At 48.0% G+C, this 16,834-nt stretch overlaps 1 protein-coding gene and 1 long non-coding RNA gene across 6 annotated transcripts in view; both read right to left on the bottom strand.

Moving 5' to 3' along the window:
- The window catches only part of GASK1A (golgi associated kinase 1A), an 81,993-nt gene that overhangs the window by 3,478 nt on the left and 61,681 nt on the right, over positions 1-16,834 (bottom strand). For 4 of the 5 annotated variants that reach the window (XM_049099629.1, XM_035704743.2, XM_025461113.3 and 1 more), the window contains one exon: positions 15,531-16,826. In XM_049099629.1, the coding sequence (XP_048955586.1) occupies positions 15,531-16,781 (1,251 nt within the window). In that variant the 5' untranslated portion in view covers positions 16,782-16,826. Of the gene's footprint in view, positions 1-13,028; positions 13,163-15,530; positions 16,827-16,834 lie in introns of those variants that run through there. The other variant, XM_025461115.3, reaches the window with a different exon arrangement.
- LOC125753390 (uncharacterized) lies at positions 271-9,093 on the bottom strand. Its single transcript, XR_007405090.1, has 3 exons — positions 9,060-9,093; positions 663-757; positions 271-290 (listed from the first exon to the last, which is right to left on the bottom strand). It is a non-coding gene; the product is annotated as an uncharacterized LOC125753390 (long non-coding RNA).

Genomic DNA, 16,834 nt, shown 5'->3' with positions numbered 1-16,834 from the left:
CTTTGGAAGTAAAAATGCTTTAATGACCGTCTAGACAGCTCCTGAGTGGACAGCTCTTCCGCCCTGCAGCTCAGCCTGAATCAAAGTCAGAGAGGGAGGAGGGCCTTCCCCCTACAGGCTCATTTTACACTGGATGCCTCAAGTGAGAATTCTCAAGCATGATGTGGGGTCAATTCTGAGGAGCTCTGCCTCCCACCCCCTACAAACACACATATGGATGACATACGTGACATACTAGAGTGTCACAGAATCATCATAATATATCCCACTCACCTGCTTCCAGGAGCTTTCTTCAGAAGGAAGGAGTTGTAGCCTGCAAGTCAGGAATTAAGATAGAAACACGGACCCACCCCAGGCCTGACCTACACGAGGAGGTCATCTGCCATGTGCATTAAAAGCAAAGACGTCCAGCACGGAGAGGCCTACAAACAGAAGTGGGAGAGTCCTCTTGGGGAGAGGGAGGGTCTTGCTGTAGGGAAAAGACAGAAAGGGATAGGTCCAAGGGGGATGTGGGGGGGAAAGGTTGGGATGTGCTAGGAGGTGGATGAGAGAGGGGGTGAGGTTGGGGGCAGCTGGGAGTGCCCATCACTTATAGGGTGGGTGCACTTACAGGGAGGAGGTGTGCCCTTCTCACAGGAAGGAAATTTGGTTTGATACAGTACCTTGATGAGTGCTAATGACAGAAGCTGAGATCTCCAGAGGTCTGGGTGTGGGAGGACTCGCTTTGCTTGGGACAAGAGGAAAAATCCATTTGTTGCTGTGGGAGGGGGAGGAGAGAGGGGAGAGGAGGAGAGAGTGAAGCAGGGAGCAGTAGGAGGCTGAGGGTGTGGGTGTGGCCTCCATGACCCCCTCTATGCTCCAGTGAAGTTGCCACCCTTGTGAAATACTTGCTGGCTTCGGGGGAATAGGCTGAGCTTTGAGTTCAGGTTTGGTGAGGGACAAATCAAGGCATGTGAAATAGGAGTCTGCTGCCTGGGATTTGCCCAAATCCTAGGAAGGTTTCCAGATCCACCTGGGTGGTGGGGCCCAGGGTTTGAGTCATCTTAAATCCCCAGGTGGTGTCAGGGTCACAGGGGAGGGAGGGCTCAGGGACCCCTGCACTCTACCAGTGGGGATGATGAGTCACACAGGTGCTAACTCTCAGTGCAAAGGTCAGTGTCTGAAAGAGCCTTGTGTGTGGAAGACCCAGAATGGAGACCCAGGTCCCACCTTTGCAGAATGGCCTGCAAATAGTTTGATGTAGGAAGCCTGGGAACACCACTGGAGAGGTAGGTGCCAGCCTGTGAATCTAGGAATCAGCTCCAGGTAACATACTCTGGTTGGGCCAACTGTCCAGACCATGGGGACAGAGTGGATACAGGCAGGGTGGAGGAGAGTGAGAGTCAGGGAGGGGGAAGCAGGAAGCCAAATGGCACCAAGCTGGTGATGAACCCCACAGAAAGAAAAGGTCTGTTTCCTAAGTCCTCAGGAACCTTCTGTGATTCTGCTCCAGCACACAGTTTAGCTCTGGCCGGAGCTGGGGCACTTCCCTCCCCCACGGTGGTGATGATGCAGAGCAGCCACAGGCTTGCGGCAAATGCAGCGGTCTTATTAATCTGATAAAGCAATGACAGTGTCTCTCCCTCAGAGATGATGATGATGTGGTATAATCAGAGATATATTTGGTCTCTGTCCCCGATCTTGGTGCAGAGCTCCTAAAACCTTTGCATTTTCCAGTGATTCATAATGAGCCTCTTTGACCACATCTGTGTTTATGCTGATGAGATGACTCAGGGGAGCCCCAGATAACTTCAGAATGGGGGCTGGTCACCAGAAAGGGAAGTGGAGAGAGGATAGGAACTTCCCTCCAGGAAGGGTAGGAGAGCTGGAGATTGGATTATAAAAACAAGAACAATGAGATTTGGAGCACTTCTGGGCTGGTCAACACATCCATGTGTCAGGAGGGTGGTGCATCCCAGCTCCAGAGGCAGATAACCTTCTGTGCTTGGGACCCTTCTGGACCTTACCTGATATACCTGTTCACCAGGACGTTCCTTTGTATCCTTCATAACAAACCTATGCATGCAACTATTTTCCTAAGCTCTGTCAGCTGTTCTAGCAAATGATCCAACCTGAGAAGTCATGAGAACCTTTCACTTATAGCCAGTTGGTCAGAAGTGTAAGTAGCACAGGACTTTTGACTGGTACCTGGAGTAGGACAGTCTTGTAGGACTGAGCCCCTTAACTGTGGGATCTGACACTGACTCCAGGTAGACAGTGGCAGACTTAAATTGAATTGTGGGACACTCAGTTGGTGGTGGAGAATTGGTGTCAAAACCAAACATCACTCACATGACCACCATCATGATCACTGCTGTCCACCTCTAGCTCATTCACTCCTCACTGAACCTTTGCAAGGGAGACGCTATTATCACATTTTACGCATGGGGATACTGGCCCCAGACATACCTAATGTCATAAATGCAAAATTAATATAGCTGGGATTTGAACCAATGCCTGCCTGGCTTGAGGCCCAGCTCTCTGTGTTATCTTGCTGTGCCTCCCTGAAGATCAGGAAGGGTGAGCTAGTTACAGAAGTCAAATGAGGTCTCCATCATTACTCTTCTTGAGCTTAATTACTTTGGTCTCACTCTTGCTAATTAAGGCTAGAGAATCGCTTTCAAAATTATGGAGGAGGAAGGGGAAGAACAAGAAGACGACCTTACGTGGCCTCAACAGAGTTGGGCTCTGTCATCCTCCATGACATCTGAGGCAGCAACAGGCATGGTGGTGTTTGGATGGTCCATGTCTCTCTTCTGTGGTCACTGCTCAGCCAACCAGAGCCAACACCACCATCCTGCCTCCCTCTGCCCACTGGCAGCCACCCCTCTCTACAAATGGGGGTGTGGGGGAAAATCTGTCACCTCCAGGATATAGCACTCATCAAAGCCACTCCCAGTCTACTCAGCCCAGCTCAGTGCTGACCAGTAAGAGGTCAAGCTCTATTTCCATATTCCTTTGTAGGAAAATTCACATATGTTCTGAAGAAATACAAAACTGATCTCCTCCAACACAAACAAGAAAATAACTATGGTTCAGTCAACCTCACAAAACTAGACATCCAGGAATGGGAGTGTTCAACAGTCCCAACTGCTGTCTCAAAACGTGTTCTGTTCTGCAACATTTCAACACAGAGAAGTCGCATGTCGGGCCTAGACCACCACCCCAAACAGGCTGAGGGCAACTCTGTTGAGGCCACGTAAGGTCGTATTTCCAGGGATGGTGGCCCAGACACCCACAGGTACTACTAAAAAAGGGCAGGTTTAGCCCAGAGACAATGCACTGGCCCAGCTTGGCCAGGGTGGCAAACAGCTACCTCCCTGTTCATGAAGTAAGCCCATGAACAAGACCCTGGACATGGACCATCACTGCTTAGGCTGCTTAGGCTTTGGGTAACAACAGCCACAAGTAACAGAAAAACCTGATTCAAAGTGGCTTCAACCATAAGGAAAATCAAAATCATTTGTGGCAGCAAGTCCCAAGATGGGGCAGGCTGGAGATTTAGCAGCTCCTTGTCATGGTAAGGACTCCATGTTAACATCCCAGTCTTACTTCTGGAAGCCTGCAGGTGGCAACTGTGGGTACCTGTTTCCCTTGTTCATGGCAGGGGGCTGGGGGAGGGAGAGGACACGGAGGAGAGAAACAGAGACAGAGACAGAGGGGAAAGGAACCTCTCCTCCAACAACCTTCCCTTTCACCTGATTCAACCAAATCAGGTCACAGGCTTATCCCTGGACCAGGAGTGACCAGTGGAAGATGGCAATGCACTGATCCCTGAACTCAGGAATGGTAGAAGGTGAATCACATCAGGACTCTGTGTGAGAGTCTACTTTGGCTGCAAGGTTCTCACTCAGGCTATTAATACAAGTGTTGACCAGGGCAGGGCTGAGGATAGAGACCTGCAGCTTGCCACCAGACACCTCCCAGTCTTCCACCTGGTTTCAAACCCACTTGAAGCCTGTATCATGTGCCCCCCTCCACTATGTCCTAGCTATATGACCTGAGGAAGTTATTTAACCTCAACACCCCTCAGTTTTCACATCAACAAAATGGAACAGTGGTACTCCTATGGGCTTGCCCTGAGGCCTGCATAGGGTAATAATGACACATGTAACACAGGGGGTGGTTGTGTCGGAAGAGCCTTCTGTTGTGCCTGCCCTGGGAGCGACAGGCCCAAAGACCTCCAGGAATCTTGGAGGTTCCCTCACCCACACACACACACCAGGAAGCCCCAGCCTCACCCAGTGCTACAGGCCAGAGAAGCAGAGTCTGAAATAAAGTCTTACAACACAGTCACCTCTCTCTCTCTCTCTCTCTTTTATTTTTTTTTTTCCACTCTCTTCTTGTGGGTATGCCTAGTTTCTGGAGTTCGGACATCTCTGTGTGACAGGCACCCACCTGCTGGGTTCTCCTTGGCCGGGTAAATGCCAGGGCAGTTCTGGCAAGCAGAAACATGGTAACTGCTCTGGATTTCACATTATGCCTCACACACAGCCAGCTAAGCCCTCCTTCTTCCTGCCAAACTCTTCCCGACCCCAACTCTGGGCCATTCTGCACAGATTTCAATTTGCAGCAGCCTCCTTATTTCCAGAGAAAGCCACAAGGAATATTGGCCCATACAATATTCCTGGCTTCTCAAACTCTATACCCATTTGAATGTTTAACAGGAAGGGTCTGGCCAGGCCCAGTTGCCAGTTTGATTATTTTGCCACTCATACCGTCTGGTTATTTTTTTTCCACTAAAGAGAAATTCAGTTTCAACAGCAGCAGGCGAGCAGCCAAACAAGACCAAGATTAGGTTTCATTCCCAGATGCCTTCAGGATTTGATTCTTTTTCCCCTTTTCGGAAAAATGAGGAGTTACCAAGAAAAAAAATGACAGACCTTTGCAGTTTTGGTTTTCTGACCAACCCAGCAATGTTGCACGATCCTTATGCAGATGGAGCTTTTTGCTCATATTTACTTAAGTGGTTGTAAAGCCCTTACTTTGTGCTGGGTGCCACTCAGTGCTTTCACATGACAATTCGTTTACTCCCTCCCAGGAGCCAAGATGTAAATACCATTACTACCACCCCCACTTCAAAGATGTGGAAACTGAGTCACAGAGGCTGGGGTAATGTGCCGAAGATCCCAGAGCAAGGAAGTAGTGCCTAGACTCAGAGCTGAGCAGTCTGGCTCTGACCAGTAAGTGGGGCTATGTGGCCAGCACATGTTTTGTGGCACCAGAGCTTCCACGTTCCTTGATGGCAAAGATGAAGCCATGGTTTAGTCTGATCCCCAGCACCCAGCACTTGTTTAGCACAACCAGAGACTTAGTTGAGGGTTTTGTTTTGTTTTGTTTTGTTTTGTGAGTGAACAAATTAGTGACTGCAGTGCGTGGCTGGCTGACCACACAGGGACTGTGATCACTTAACGCCTGCCCACCACACCCTATCTCCCTGCCCAAGATGCCAACCCCGGAAGTTTTCAGGGGGAGGCCTGGCTCTGTGGCCCCCCAAAGAGGACAGCTGGATGGGGCAAGACACAGTAGTCTGCCACGAAGGGACAGCAGGTCCAGCTGTGGGAGAGGGGAGGTGTGGGAGGAGCCAGCACAGGGCAGGACGGGTGGCCAGAGTCCTCTGACTGATCACATCAGGCCGCTGGGGCAAGACAGGTTCCACAGCCAGTGCCTTATCTGGGTCTGCTGGGTTCCAGAGGGCCACTTGCTTTCCCTGGTGGCCCATCCCGCCCATTCAGGGACCTTCCTTCTCCCAAGCTAGGAGCAGTCACAGACCTGGGTCCTTCTGGGTGGAAAGGATAGCTCTCACCTGGGCAGACTCGCTGCCTGGGGATCAGATTGCCACAGGGTGGCAGCATCTCCCTGCACAGAGGGCAATGTCTGGTCCCACCCTAACCAGCTAGTGATTAGAGAATTCTTGAGGCTTCTTTGGGGAGGTCAGAGTGGGAGAGGAGTGGGTTAAGAAAATGGGCACTGCTCCCACTTTCCTCTGAAGACTCATCTCGGAGTGCTCCCCATGTGTCCTGAAAAAGGGCAATCTTCCAGGAGGAACATCTGGATGCTGCATCTGCCCCAAGCCTGCAGCCAGAAGTTGTGACACCAGCTTAGGAAGTGAGAATAGAGTGGCTAACGGGCTTTAAGGAGATGCACTGAAAAGAACTAGATCTTATCTAAAAAGACAGTCCTAATTGTAACATTAACACAGAAACCACAGCTGTCAAAAGATAAATCCACCACAGCAGAAAAGTTTCCAACTGAGAAGGCTAGGGTGAGTCACCCTTAGAACACCTTCCACAAAAGTCCCCAACACAATACATTAGAGGGGAAATCCTGTGACCTCTTCCACAGATACTTGAAAGGCATTTGATAAAATTTTGCATCCATTCCTGACCAAAGAAATTCTTAATAAAGCAGGAATAATGAATAGTTCCTCAACAGATCTTCAATCAAAAACCAGTATGCTGTTTCATGGTGAAACAGCAGGAACTGTCCCAAATCTGGAGCAACAACTCATGTCCATCAGCCCATTAATATTTACCATTGCCTTGGAGCCGTCAGCAAATGTAATGAATGAATGAAGAGGCAATGAGAAGACCAAGGGCATTCATTACAGATGATACGCTGGTATACCTGGAAAACCCAGAGGATAAACTGAGCAAGTGTTAGAAGCAACGCAGAGTTAGTGTGTGGCCAGCAACCACATTAATACACAGAAATAATAGCCTCCACATAGACTGGGGGCAACAGGCCAGAACATATAATGGAAGAAAAGATCCCATTTTCAATGGCCACAGGAAGATGAACTGCCCAGGACTAACCCCACATGACAGTGAAGAAGACATCAAGATGTTTCTGAGAAGATGAATAAATGGAGAGACATATGTGCTGGGAAAGGTCATTGTAAGGACATGACTGCCTATTGACTTGAGAGCAGGACCCAGGACACTTGGGGTGGGGGTGGGGGCTCTCACCCTTGCCCCCGTCCTTGGAATATGGGTTTGGCTTGTCTTCCCTGCTCCCAGAGGCTGCTCCAGGGACATGGCTCTGAGATGGTGATGTGATGGGGAGAACACCTGCATGGTATACATGACTGAACCCAGTTAAGGCCACTTTATAAACTTCTAAGATTTGTTGGGTGGCTACCAAGATGTATTGTCTTGCTGCCACCCAAGGCAAGTCTTGAATGTAAGTTCTGTTTGTTTATTAAGCCTACCACCTACCACGCTGGAGTGACTGCTTCTTTCTTTGGTCTCTCACTGCCCTCTGCATAGAGCAGCCTGTGTCAGATTATACCTGGGAAGGTTCAGAGTGGGTGATGAACTGACAATATACAATTCTTGTCTAGAATGACTTTATATTTTAGGATGTAAATTTTCTCTATGGTCCGCACAAATTTAATTGGATCCCAATAAACCAAGAGGACTTGAGAAGTAGAAGTGACAAGCTGACTCTAAATTTCTTATGGGAATAGTATGCAAGAATATCAGGAAAATTCTAAGAGCAATGAGAAAGACCAAGCCCTACTGGTCATGAACATAAAATATAAAGCACAGCAATTAAAACTGTGATTCTGGCATATAAATAGACAGAACCTTTACTGGAAAAGAAAAGAGCCCAGGAATACACCTACATACATATGGAAATTGGCTATATGGTAAAGGCAACATTTCAGATGGAGGAAAAGGTTGATTATTCAACAAATGTGCTGAGACATTTTGGTTGCCATCTGAAAAAAAAAATCGTTGTTTTTTTGCATCTTATCCCTTACTCCAAAATAACTTCCAGATGGATCGAAGACAGATGAAAAAAAAAAAAACAAAAAACAAAAAACAAAAAACAAAGACAGATGAAAACACATGGGAAACTTTCAAAAATAGTCCTAAAGTAAGGATGACCTTTTAAAATGTATACTAACCTAGAAATCATGAAAGAAAAGCTTGATAATTTTAACAACATAACATTTAAAAAATTTCTGCATAGCAAAAAGACCATAAACAAAGTTTAATGACAACTGAACCTGAAATACTATAATACAGTAAAACAAAAGACTAATTGCTGTCATCTATAAAAAGCTCTTAAGATCATTATGAAAAAGACCAACAATCAAGAAGGAAATGGGGCAAAGGCAATGAATAGACAATTTTAAAAAAAGTTAAAAATATCTGAACAGGGCTAGGGTGGGGCTGAAGAAACCAAGGGAGGCACTCACTGTCCAAGTCGTGTAGTACAAGGCAGTACACCTCCTTAAAATGTTTGCACATTGGGCTCATAAATTCATTTTCTATTGCAGCACTGCAAATGACCAGGGCTTTAGTGGCTGCAAAGAACCTATTTATTATGTCATAGTTTCTGTGGATCAGGAATCCATCACATTTTTGCTGGGTTCTCTGCTCAGGGTCTCACCAGGCTGAATTCCAGATTTTAGCCAGGGGCGGTGTCTCATTGTAGCTCAGGGTCATCCCCTAAGCTCCTTAAGGTTGTTGGCAGAAAGTATTCCTGTGGTTGTAGGACTAGATCCCAGGGATCTCAGAGTCTTCCTAGGAACACCCCCCCCCCCCCCCCCCCCCCCCCCCCGCTTTCATCAGGCAATTCAGACCATGGCTGTTTGCTTTCTGAAGCCAGCGGGAAATTCTTCAGATGCTTCCTCTCCTTTGAAAGACTTCCCTGATTAGGTCAGACCCGTCCAGGATAATCTTTCATTTGATCAACTCAAAGTTAAATGATTGGTAACTTAATTAATTACTGGAATGCTAGTCGATCATATTTGCAGGTCTCACCCATTCTCAAGAGCAGGGTTTGATGCCAGTGGGATGGGAACTGTGGGGGTCATCTTAGAATTCTGCCCCTCATACCTCACCCTGATGGAGGCCCTGCTTTTAAATATATGTAAAGGTACTCACTATCACCCTTTAAACACCCTTGCCCAGGCAGGTATTTCAGATCTCCAGAGTTGGCTGCACTATCTGTGAACTGGGGATGGGGGACATACAGCTCCCATCACTTGGGCCTGTCATAGGACTTACATGAGTCCATATGTGTGGTCTCAGCCAGACATTGCCAGATAGGTGTAGGCACTTCATAAATGGTGGCTATTATGACACGTCATGTCTGTAATAGGAAGCCTGAAAGGTCAGCATTGATGGCAGATCTGAGATCCTTTCTTTTTTTTTTTTAAGATTTATTTATTTATTCATGATAGACAGAGAGAGAGAGAGAGAGAGAGAGAGAGAGGCAGAGACACTGGAGGAGGGAGAAGCAGGCTCCATGCCGGGAGCCTGATGTGGGACTCGATCCCAGGACTCCAGGATTGCACCCTGGGCCAAAGGCAGGCGCCAAACCACTGAGCTACCCAAGGATCCCCTCTGAGATCCTTTCTAATTGATTGAACACCTGATATCCCAAAGAGGCTAAACTAGAGGCGATATACATGAATTGAAGCCATAGATTTGAACTCAAAATTAGGGATGCACACAGGATCACAAATAATTGAAAAATTTCCTTGGAAAGGAAATGGGTCAGTCCCACCCAGAAGAAACTTAATAAATATTTTTTTCTGGAGCCAGTTAGGTACAGCAAAGAGGGCAAGAGCATGCACTCTGTGGCCAGACTGCACTGGATGAAACAAGGCTGTGACTGTGGGCAAGTTCCTTAGCTCTTCTAAAACTCAGTTTTCCCATATGTAGAATGAAGCTAAGAATATGTTGAGGACATCAGGAAGCACTAGACCTTGTCATCTGTCCTGGAAGTTTAAGTTAATTAACAGCCAGAAGGCAAGAGCATACAAATGTTTCCTACCTCTATGATTTTCTTTAGGATTTTATTTATTTATTCATGAGACACACACACACACACACACACACACACACACACACACAGAGAGAGAGAGAGAGAGAGAGAGAGAGAGAGAGAGAGAGAGAGGCAGAGACACAAGCAGGCTCCATGCAGGGAGCCTGATGTGGAACTCGATCCTGGGTCTCCAGGATCAGGCCCTGGGCTGAAGGTGGCGCTAAACAGCTGAGCCACCCGGGCTGCCCTACCTCTATGATTCTATTCTGGATCCTGTAAGAAATATAGAAGGCCTTGGGATTCTTTTCAGTCTAGAGGAAGAAGTGGTGTTTGAGGAAGCAAAACACAGCAACGCCTAGATAGGAAATCATACAGAGACACTGGAAGTTCATTCATCACTCATTCATTCATTCATTCATTCATTCAACAAGTACTTCTCTAGGATCAAACTAAGAGCTTGGCTCTGTCTAGGTGCTGAGGATGTGGTGATGAACAAGACCGAGGCATATGATAAATAAAATATTTATGTACTGTGCTGGGAATCAGGAAGGGACTGACAGGATGCCATGAAAGAGAAAGAGAAAAATAATGAGGGGTGGTCAGGAGGGCTGAAGCCTGGGGAGAAGGAGTCAGAAGTAAGTCCAAGCAAGAGACCCTGTACCAGAAGAAGCTGGGTGTGTTTAGAAACTGACCAAGGCCAGGTGCCAAGAGATGGAAATGGGAACAGATCCTTGAAGGTCCCTGAAGAACTTGATATTGAGGGCATTGAGAAGGCCTTATCTTATTTTACCTTATTTTAATGGGGGGAAGCGTGACATGATCTGATTCATGATAGTAGAAGTGTGCTATCTGTGTCTGAACAGTTCTGAACTTCATAGCTCACCTTCCAACTTCCAGCTGCTATATTGCTTTGTCTGGGGGCTTTCTCCAAATTCCAGGGAATCCATACCTCCAGCCCTCAACCAAAGATTGATGGGATATTTGGCTATAAATACCTTGAGTCCCTCACCTCTTGGTGCACTAAGAGCATGTATTTTATACTATTTCTCAGAAATTTTCTTGTGGAACTAAGCCCGAGTCACCTGCATGGTGACCTGCTTGATAGCATGCCCTTTACTGGCTGCCTGTCCTTCCATTTCAATTCCCATGTTCCTTCAGGTATTTCCTGAGATCGTCTCCCAGATAAAAGACCTCACCAGAATCCTGGACTGAGGGTCTGCCTGGGGGATGTCTTCTGTAAGGAGACTGGATTGGAGGGGACATAAGTGGAGGCAGGGAGACAAATCAAGGGGCTGTCGGGCTAGTCCAGGTAAGAAAAGATGATGACCTGGGCCAGGATGGTGGCAGGTAAAGCTTCCTGGATCTCAACTCTTGGGGATGTGAAGGCCCTTCATAAGCAGAAGTTACAGAAAGACTTTTATGAGCCAACATCACGAACTCCCAGTCTGTCTGAATTCTCCACATCTCACCCACCACATAGCCAATCACACGCCCTCTAAGAGGAAGCACCATGTGAAGAAAGAGGCCCCTTTAAAAGAGAAAAAACAGAAATGTGCCTAACCCCCCAGCACTTCCTGTTCTCACTCTGGCCTCTGGGTCAAAGACCCAACTCCTCTCAGGTTGGATTTGGCTTACAGTGAATGTGATGGTCATTAGTTCTTCTTGCCCATGCCTTGGCTGTGTCATCATCACTGTCAAGAGGAGAGGGACTTTCTACCTTTTACCAGAGTGAATGCAACCCTGGTTACAGGTGGCCTGTGATATTAAGCTGTTTCATGAGCCCTATCCAACAAACACACATACACACTCTCCCACCCATTTTGTCCCCCTGAGTAGAACCAGCTTCTCACTGATCTATCAAGAAGTAGTGGACTCTCTCTTGGTCCTACTTCTTCCTATGATACAGCCTGGATTGGGGGTGGGGTGGGGTGGAGATACCTACTCACAATTAGTAATTTATCTTTCGTAGAGAAACCAGTTTATTAACTGAGAGCACCATCTTGGTCATATTGGCCTGCCAAAAATTGTTCTTGACTTATTCATAATGAGTTGCAGATGCTGTTAGTACCCCACCCCTATTCCCCTGGCACTCACTGTTCCTGTACATACCAATGGCTTTCTACAAGTGCTGCAGCTCTCTGCCTTAGCCCCTTTCTGGCTGAAGGATCTGGTTTGGCTGGCAAGCACGTGGGCCAGGCTACCAGTGCCAGGAGGTCAACGCCCTCATGAGCAGTCTCAACCACTGACAGTTGGGAGCTAGTGGGTAAATAACCCAGCTTTGGCCCTCAGGTGAGACAACTCTGGTGTATGTCCTACACACTCCCTCAAAGGTCTCAGGAGGACTGAGCTCCCCTTGCCCACAACAGTGTTTGGGCATGATATGGAGTATATGTGGGTGTATGGTTCAGGTGAATGGTATGCATGTGTGGGTGGCTGTGACATACGTGGGCACATAGGGCTCATGTATAAGTGTGCAATGTGTGTGTTTGGGTGTATGTAACTGATTTCGTTATTGCCCCACAAATATTTGCTCCTCTCCCCCTTCCAATCTGAGCAAACTGTACTTCTCCTTCCTGGCACTGACTTGCTTTGGCCAATGAATACTAGCAGTGACATTGGTAGAGAGGCCTTAAATGTGCTTTAGCAGTTTGGTCGAGCTCTTGGGCTTCTTCCATTTCCTATGAGAAGAGTTTGTCCTGGATACTCCTGCCCCTTCACCCTGGGCTCCAGAATGAGAAACAAAAGGCAGACCTGAACCCAAATCACAGCGTGGAGCTAAGCTCAGTTGAGTCCCACTGATCCACAGACCCTGGAGCGAGAAATAACTGGTATTTTAAGCTACTGAGCTTCAGAGAGGTTTGTTAGCATTTCAGCTCACTAACTAGTACAAGGTATTAGATGGGATTTGCAAAGCATAGGATAAGATTTGCGGGGAGTACAAAGAATGTGTATGTGTGTAGTGCTTGTGTATTTTGTGTTGGGGAAATGGTATTTGTGATACACAAACACAATAGAGAAAAGGTTTATATTGGATAACACAAAGCAAATGAGCAAGCCTAGCACAGAGTGAGCTGTATACAAACTGAATTTGTACTCAGTTCCTAGTCAGAAGACACCTTGGGTTCCTGGCTGGGAAACCCACATCCTGAAACCTCGCCTCTCTGTGACTTACTAGTGGCTTCTAGGAAGGCAGCATCAGCCAGACAGGGGTGTTTGACTTCACTGGTGTTCAGCAAACAAGGAAGAGGTGGCACAAGGCCAGCCAAGTAGTGTCTGACCACACACCCAACCTGCGTGTGCCTTGGCTGCTGAGGCTTCTGTCCCCACAAGGGCTTGGTACCTGAGGAAGAGAAGAGTCCCACACAGCAACTCTGGGGGATGGACAGAGGGGCCCTGTGTGAAGCAGAAAACTGCGGTGTGCACATCAGCTAGACTGGGACTTTGCAAGGAAATGCATCCATTCTTAAGGCTTCAAGGCATCCCTACAAGAGTCCCCATTTCCTGACTCATTCATGACCAACTGAATAGTAACTCTGTGATTAAGAGGTGAGCTCTGAAGTCAGACCAAGGCTTTATCTCAGCTCCAGCAGCCATGACCTTGGGCAAGTAATTTAACCTCTCTTGACCTTAATTTCTCAACTTTAAAATGGGGATAAATACTGTATCTCACTTGTAAGGTTGCCATGAGGATTGGATGAGTTAATTCCTATAAAGTTTTGGGGACTGTGCCTGCATATTATTGTGCATGTGCTACCCTCCGAGTAATCAGGGCTCACTCTTAGTAAGGGACTCTGAAAGACACATACAACATGCACTAATCTAGCCAGAAACCAGGGCTTTTATATACTGGCTCCCATCAGTCACTGGAGGCTGCTCCTGCAAGGAGATAACCAGCCTTCTCTGTTTGCCCAGGGGTGTAAGTCTGAGAAACTTTTCCCCAAGCTGGGTGGTTGGTCACACTACCTGGAGAGCATTAGTTCCCCAGCACCCAGCCTGTCACAGGTCACTCAGAGCAAGCCCACAGATGCAGGCACTGGCCATTAGAAGCTACCACACATTATAATGGTCAGACCCAAGGGGGTGAGGGCAGGACATCCAGTCCCATTTTAGATGTAAGAAAAGTGAATCTCCAAGAGGCAAAGGAATCTTCTCAGAGTCATACAGCAGGAAGAGGTCTGGGAGATACCAAAGCCCATGCTGACCACTAGGCTCTACACTCCTCTTTCCACAAAACTGCCTTTGTGGACACAGACTGGAGGACCTCAGGGGACCGGCTAGCCCACTAACTGGAAACAAACATCCAGCTGCTGACAGGTAGCATTCATGGTTCTGGGGATAGGGCAGCAGGTGGATGTTAGAAAATAAGGAGATAGAGGATATGCCCCAAAAGAGAGCATGGCAGCCTCTGAATCAGACACGGCTACTCAGCCTAGGCTGATGACTGCCATATGGGAATGGATGCCTAATGTTATTCAACCATCCAATGTTTCAAAGGAAGCTAGATTTTTATGGGAAATATCCAAACTATTACATGTTGTCTAAGAATCTTCTAAAAACACATTGTGAACCAACCCTGTATGGACCGAATACAGTATATCAGCCTGTGGCTGCCTGAATCCTGTCTTGTGGCTCATCCACTCACCCTAGTTGGTGAATCTAAGGGCTCCTCTTGGTGTCTTTCTTCAATAAGCATCCCTACAGAAATGGGGGCTGGCTCAGTCTGCACTTAGTACACATACCCACCCATTTTGAGCTTGTTCTCCCCTTTTTTTGCCTTTATGCCTTTCTGGACATCTTTGCACACATGCCTCCATGGCTGACATCCAATGCACAGGTCCCAGAACAACCACACTGTTTAGTTAGTCAACAGCCAATGCTTGCAGCCCCCAGTTAACCCTGTGCCCTGCCTGCCCAGTCCTTTCCTGGGATCCTCAGAAACTTCAGGGTTAACTTCGTGCACAGCAGGGACCTCAGCTGGCTTTGTGGCTGAATTCTTTCTCATTTTCCAGTGTCCAAAAATCATCTCTTTATCTTCCTGAGTCTTTCCTTCTTACCACACTTGCTTTCTTTTTAAAATTAGGTACCCATCCTGAATCCTTGTTGATTCAAGGATAAAATGTTATCCACAGTGACGTGCTGATAAATGTTTAATAACTACCTCTTGGAAATAGTGGGGAGTCCTGATTTGCAGCATTTGCTGACTCCCATGGTGTAAATACTGCCACCTTGGGCCAATTTCAAGTTACCAATATGACTGAATATGGAGTTGACAGGAGATGTGCAATAGCTCATCATTATATAATATTTATTATGTAAATGCAAGTAACCTAAAAAGCACAGATAATAGTGAAATCATTAGGAATTAATGAATTCTGAGTATTTATTACTTTTTTCTAATATAACATATTATATTATTAGCTGATTTTATTCCACTTTTAATAATACCTGTGTTTTTCAACTGGGTCACAATATTCCTGAAAATTTTGGCAATCAGCTCTTGTAAGCCCATCTGAGGTGGTTCTAGCCCACCACTGGATGGATAAACACGAGGCAGAAAAATAACAAAAACAGGTATTTGGTGGTCAAAAGACAAGGATTGGAGGGGGAGTCACCAACCATCCTCAGGAGGGCAATTCCTCAGTCCCAGGTTCATCCCCAACCCCATACTTCCACTGCTCTCCACCTTCCCCTTGTCCAGCTCCACCTACCTGCAGCAGGAAGTCGAAGAGTGCCAGGCGTGCCCACTCAGTGTAGTGGATGCCCAGGCAGGAGGCCTGGCTTGGCCAGCTGCAGCCACGTGCCAACAAGGCCTGATACTGCAGCCAGCCCAAGGACAGAGAGTTCTGGTCCTCTTCTGGGTCCCCCAGGTGCTGCACATCAGGCGCCCACCAGATGACAGGCCTTGTGCTACCATCTGTGTAGCGGTAGGGCAGCAGGGAACTGTGGAACTTTCGGGCCACAGCAGGCAGGCTCCGGCGCAGCCCCAGCACTCGGTCCACATGGAAGGACAGGACCTCATGCAGGTCCCCAGGCCTCTTGATCAGGCCACAGAGCCCCTGGGAGCAGAGATGGCTGAGCCCAGAAGACATGTTCTGAAGAGCACCCTCATTGGAGAAGGCAACCTGCAGCACCTGCCCATGGCCAGGAATCCTGGCTTTGCCCACCACCTCTCCCTTGGCCAATAGCTGGAACATTTGCACATCGTGCTCTGTGAACCATGGGGGAACCTGCCCACTGGTCCTCAAGCTGGTCAACATCCCAGGGCTCTCCGCATCACACCAGACAGATCCTTGCAGCTCCCCAACAGAGCCAGGCCACCGACGAGCCTCTGCAGTTGGGGTGGGATGCCCTGCTTGTGGCCTACCAGTCACAGCTCTGTTCCTAGCTCCTGGCAGATTCCTGCCTTCCACTGGGCGGGGCCGGAGAGTTAGTCCAGCAGCAGCTCTCCAAGCCTGTAAAGCTGTCATGTCAGGTCCTGTGAGGGGGCCAACCAGGGTGCCAGTGTCATTCTGTGCCTCTCCGATAGGATCATCATGCCAGGGAGGACCCAAGTCTTTGGTTCCTGGACTCCTGACCTCATCCTCCCTCAGGAGCACAAGACGTGAAGTACTGAGTCTCAAATCTCCTAGAGAGGCCAAAGTAATGTCCCTCCTGACCCTCCCTGGATGCCTACTGTCCCCTCCTAGGGACTTCCTGCTTCTGTCCACTGTTCCTCTGTGGCCTTGCTCCTCAGCACACATTGGGATGGAATTCCTGGGCAAGGCCCAGCCTTTCCAGAACCCTAGGTCTCTTGCTTGCTGCCTCCAGCTGGAGCTCAGAGCCTGCCGATTGTGGGGGCCAGGGGCTTCCATGACCTCCTGGAGCTCCATGGGACCAGAGTCTGGGCCAGTAGCTGGATGCTGCGGGGGGAAGCGGGTGACAGTCACCACAGACAGAGTCATCAAGAGGCAGAATGCCATCACCAACCGCCTCTTGCCACGTAGTTTTCTCCAGAGCCAAGACGCCTGGGGGA

Source organism: Canis lupus, chromosome 23 (genome assembly GCF_003254725.2).
Source record: "Canis lupus dingo isolate Sandy chromosome 23, ASM325472v2, whole genome shotgun sequence".
Classification (NCBI taxonomy): Eukaryota; Metazoa; Chordata; class Mammalia; order Carnivora; family Canidae; genus Canis; species Canis lupus.
Note: the sequence above shows the minus strand (reverse complement) of the source record. Positions and strands in the feature narration are given on the sequence as shown.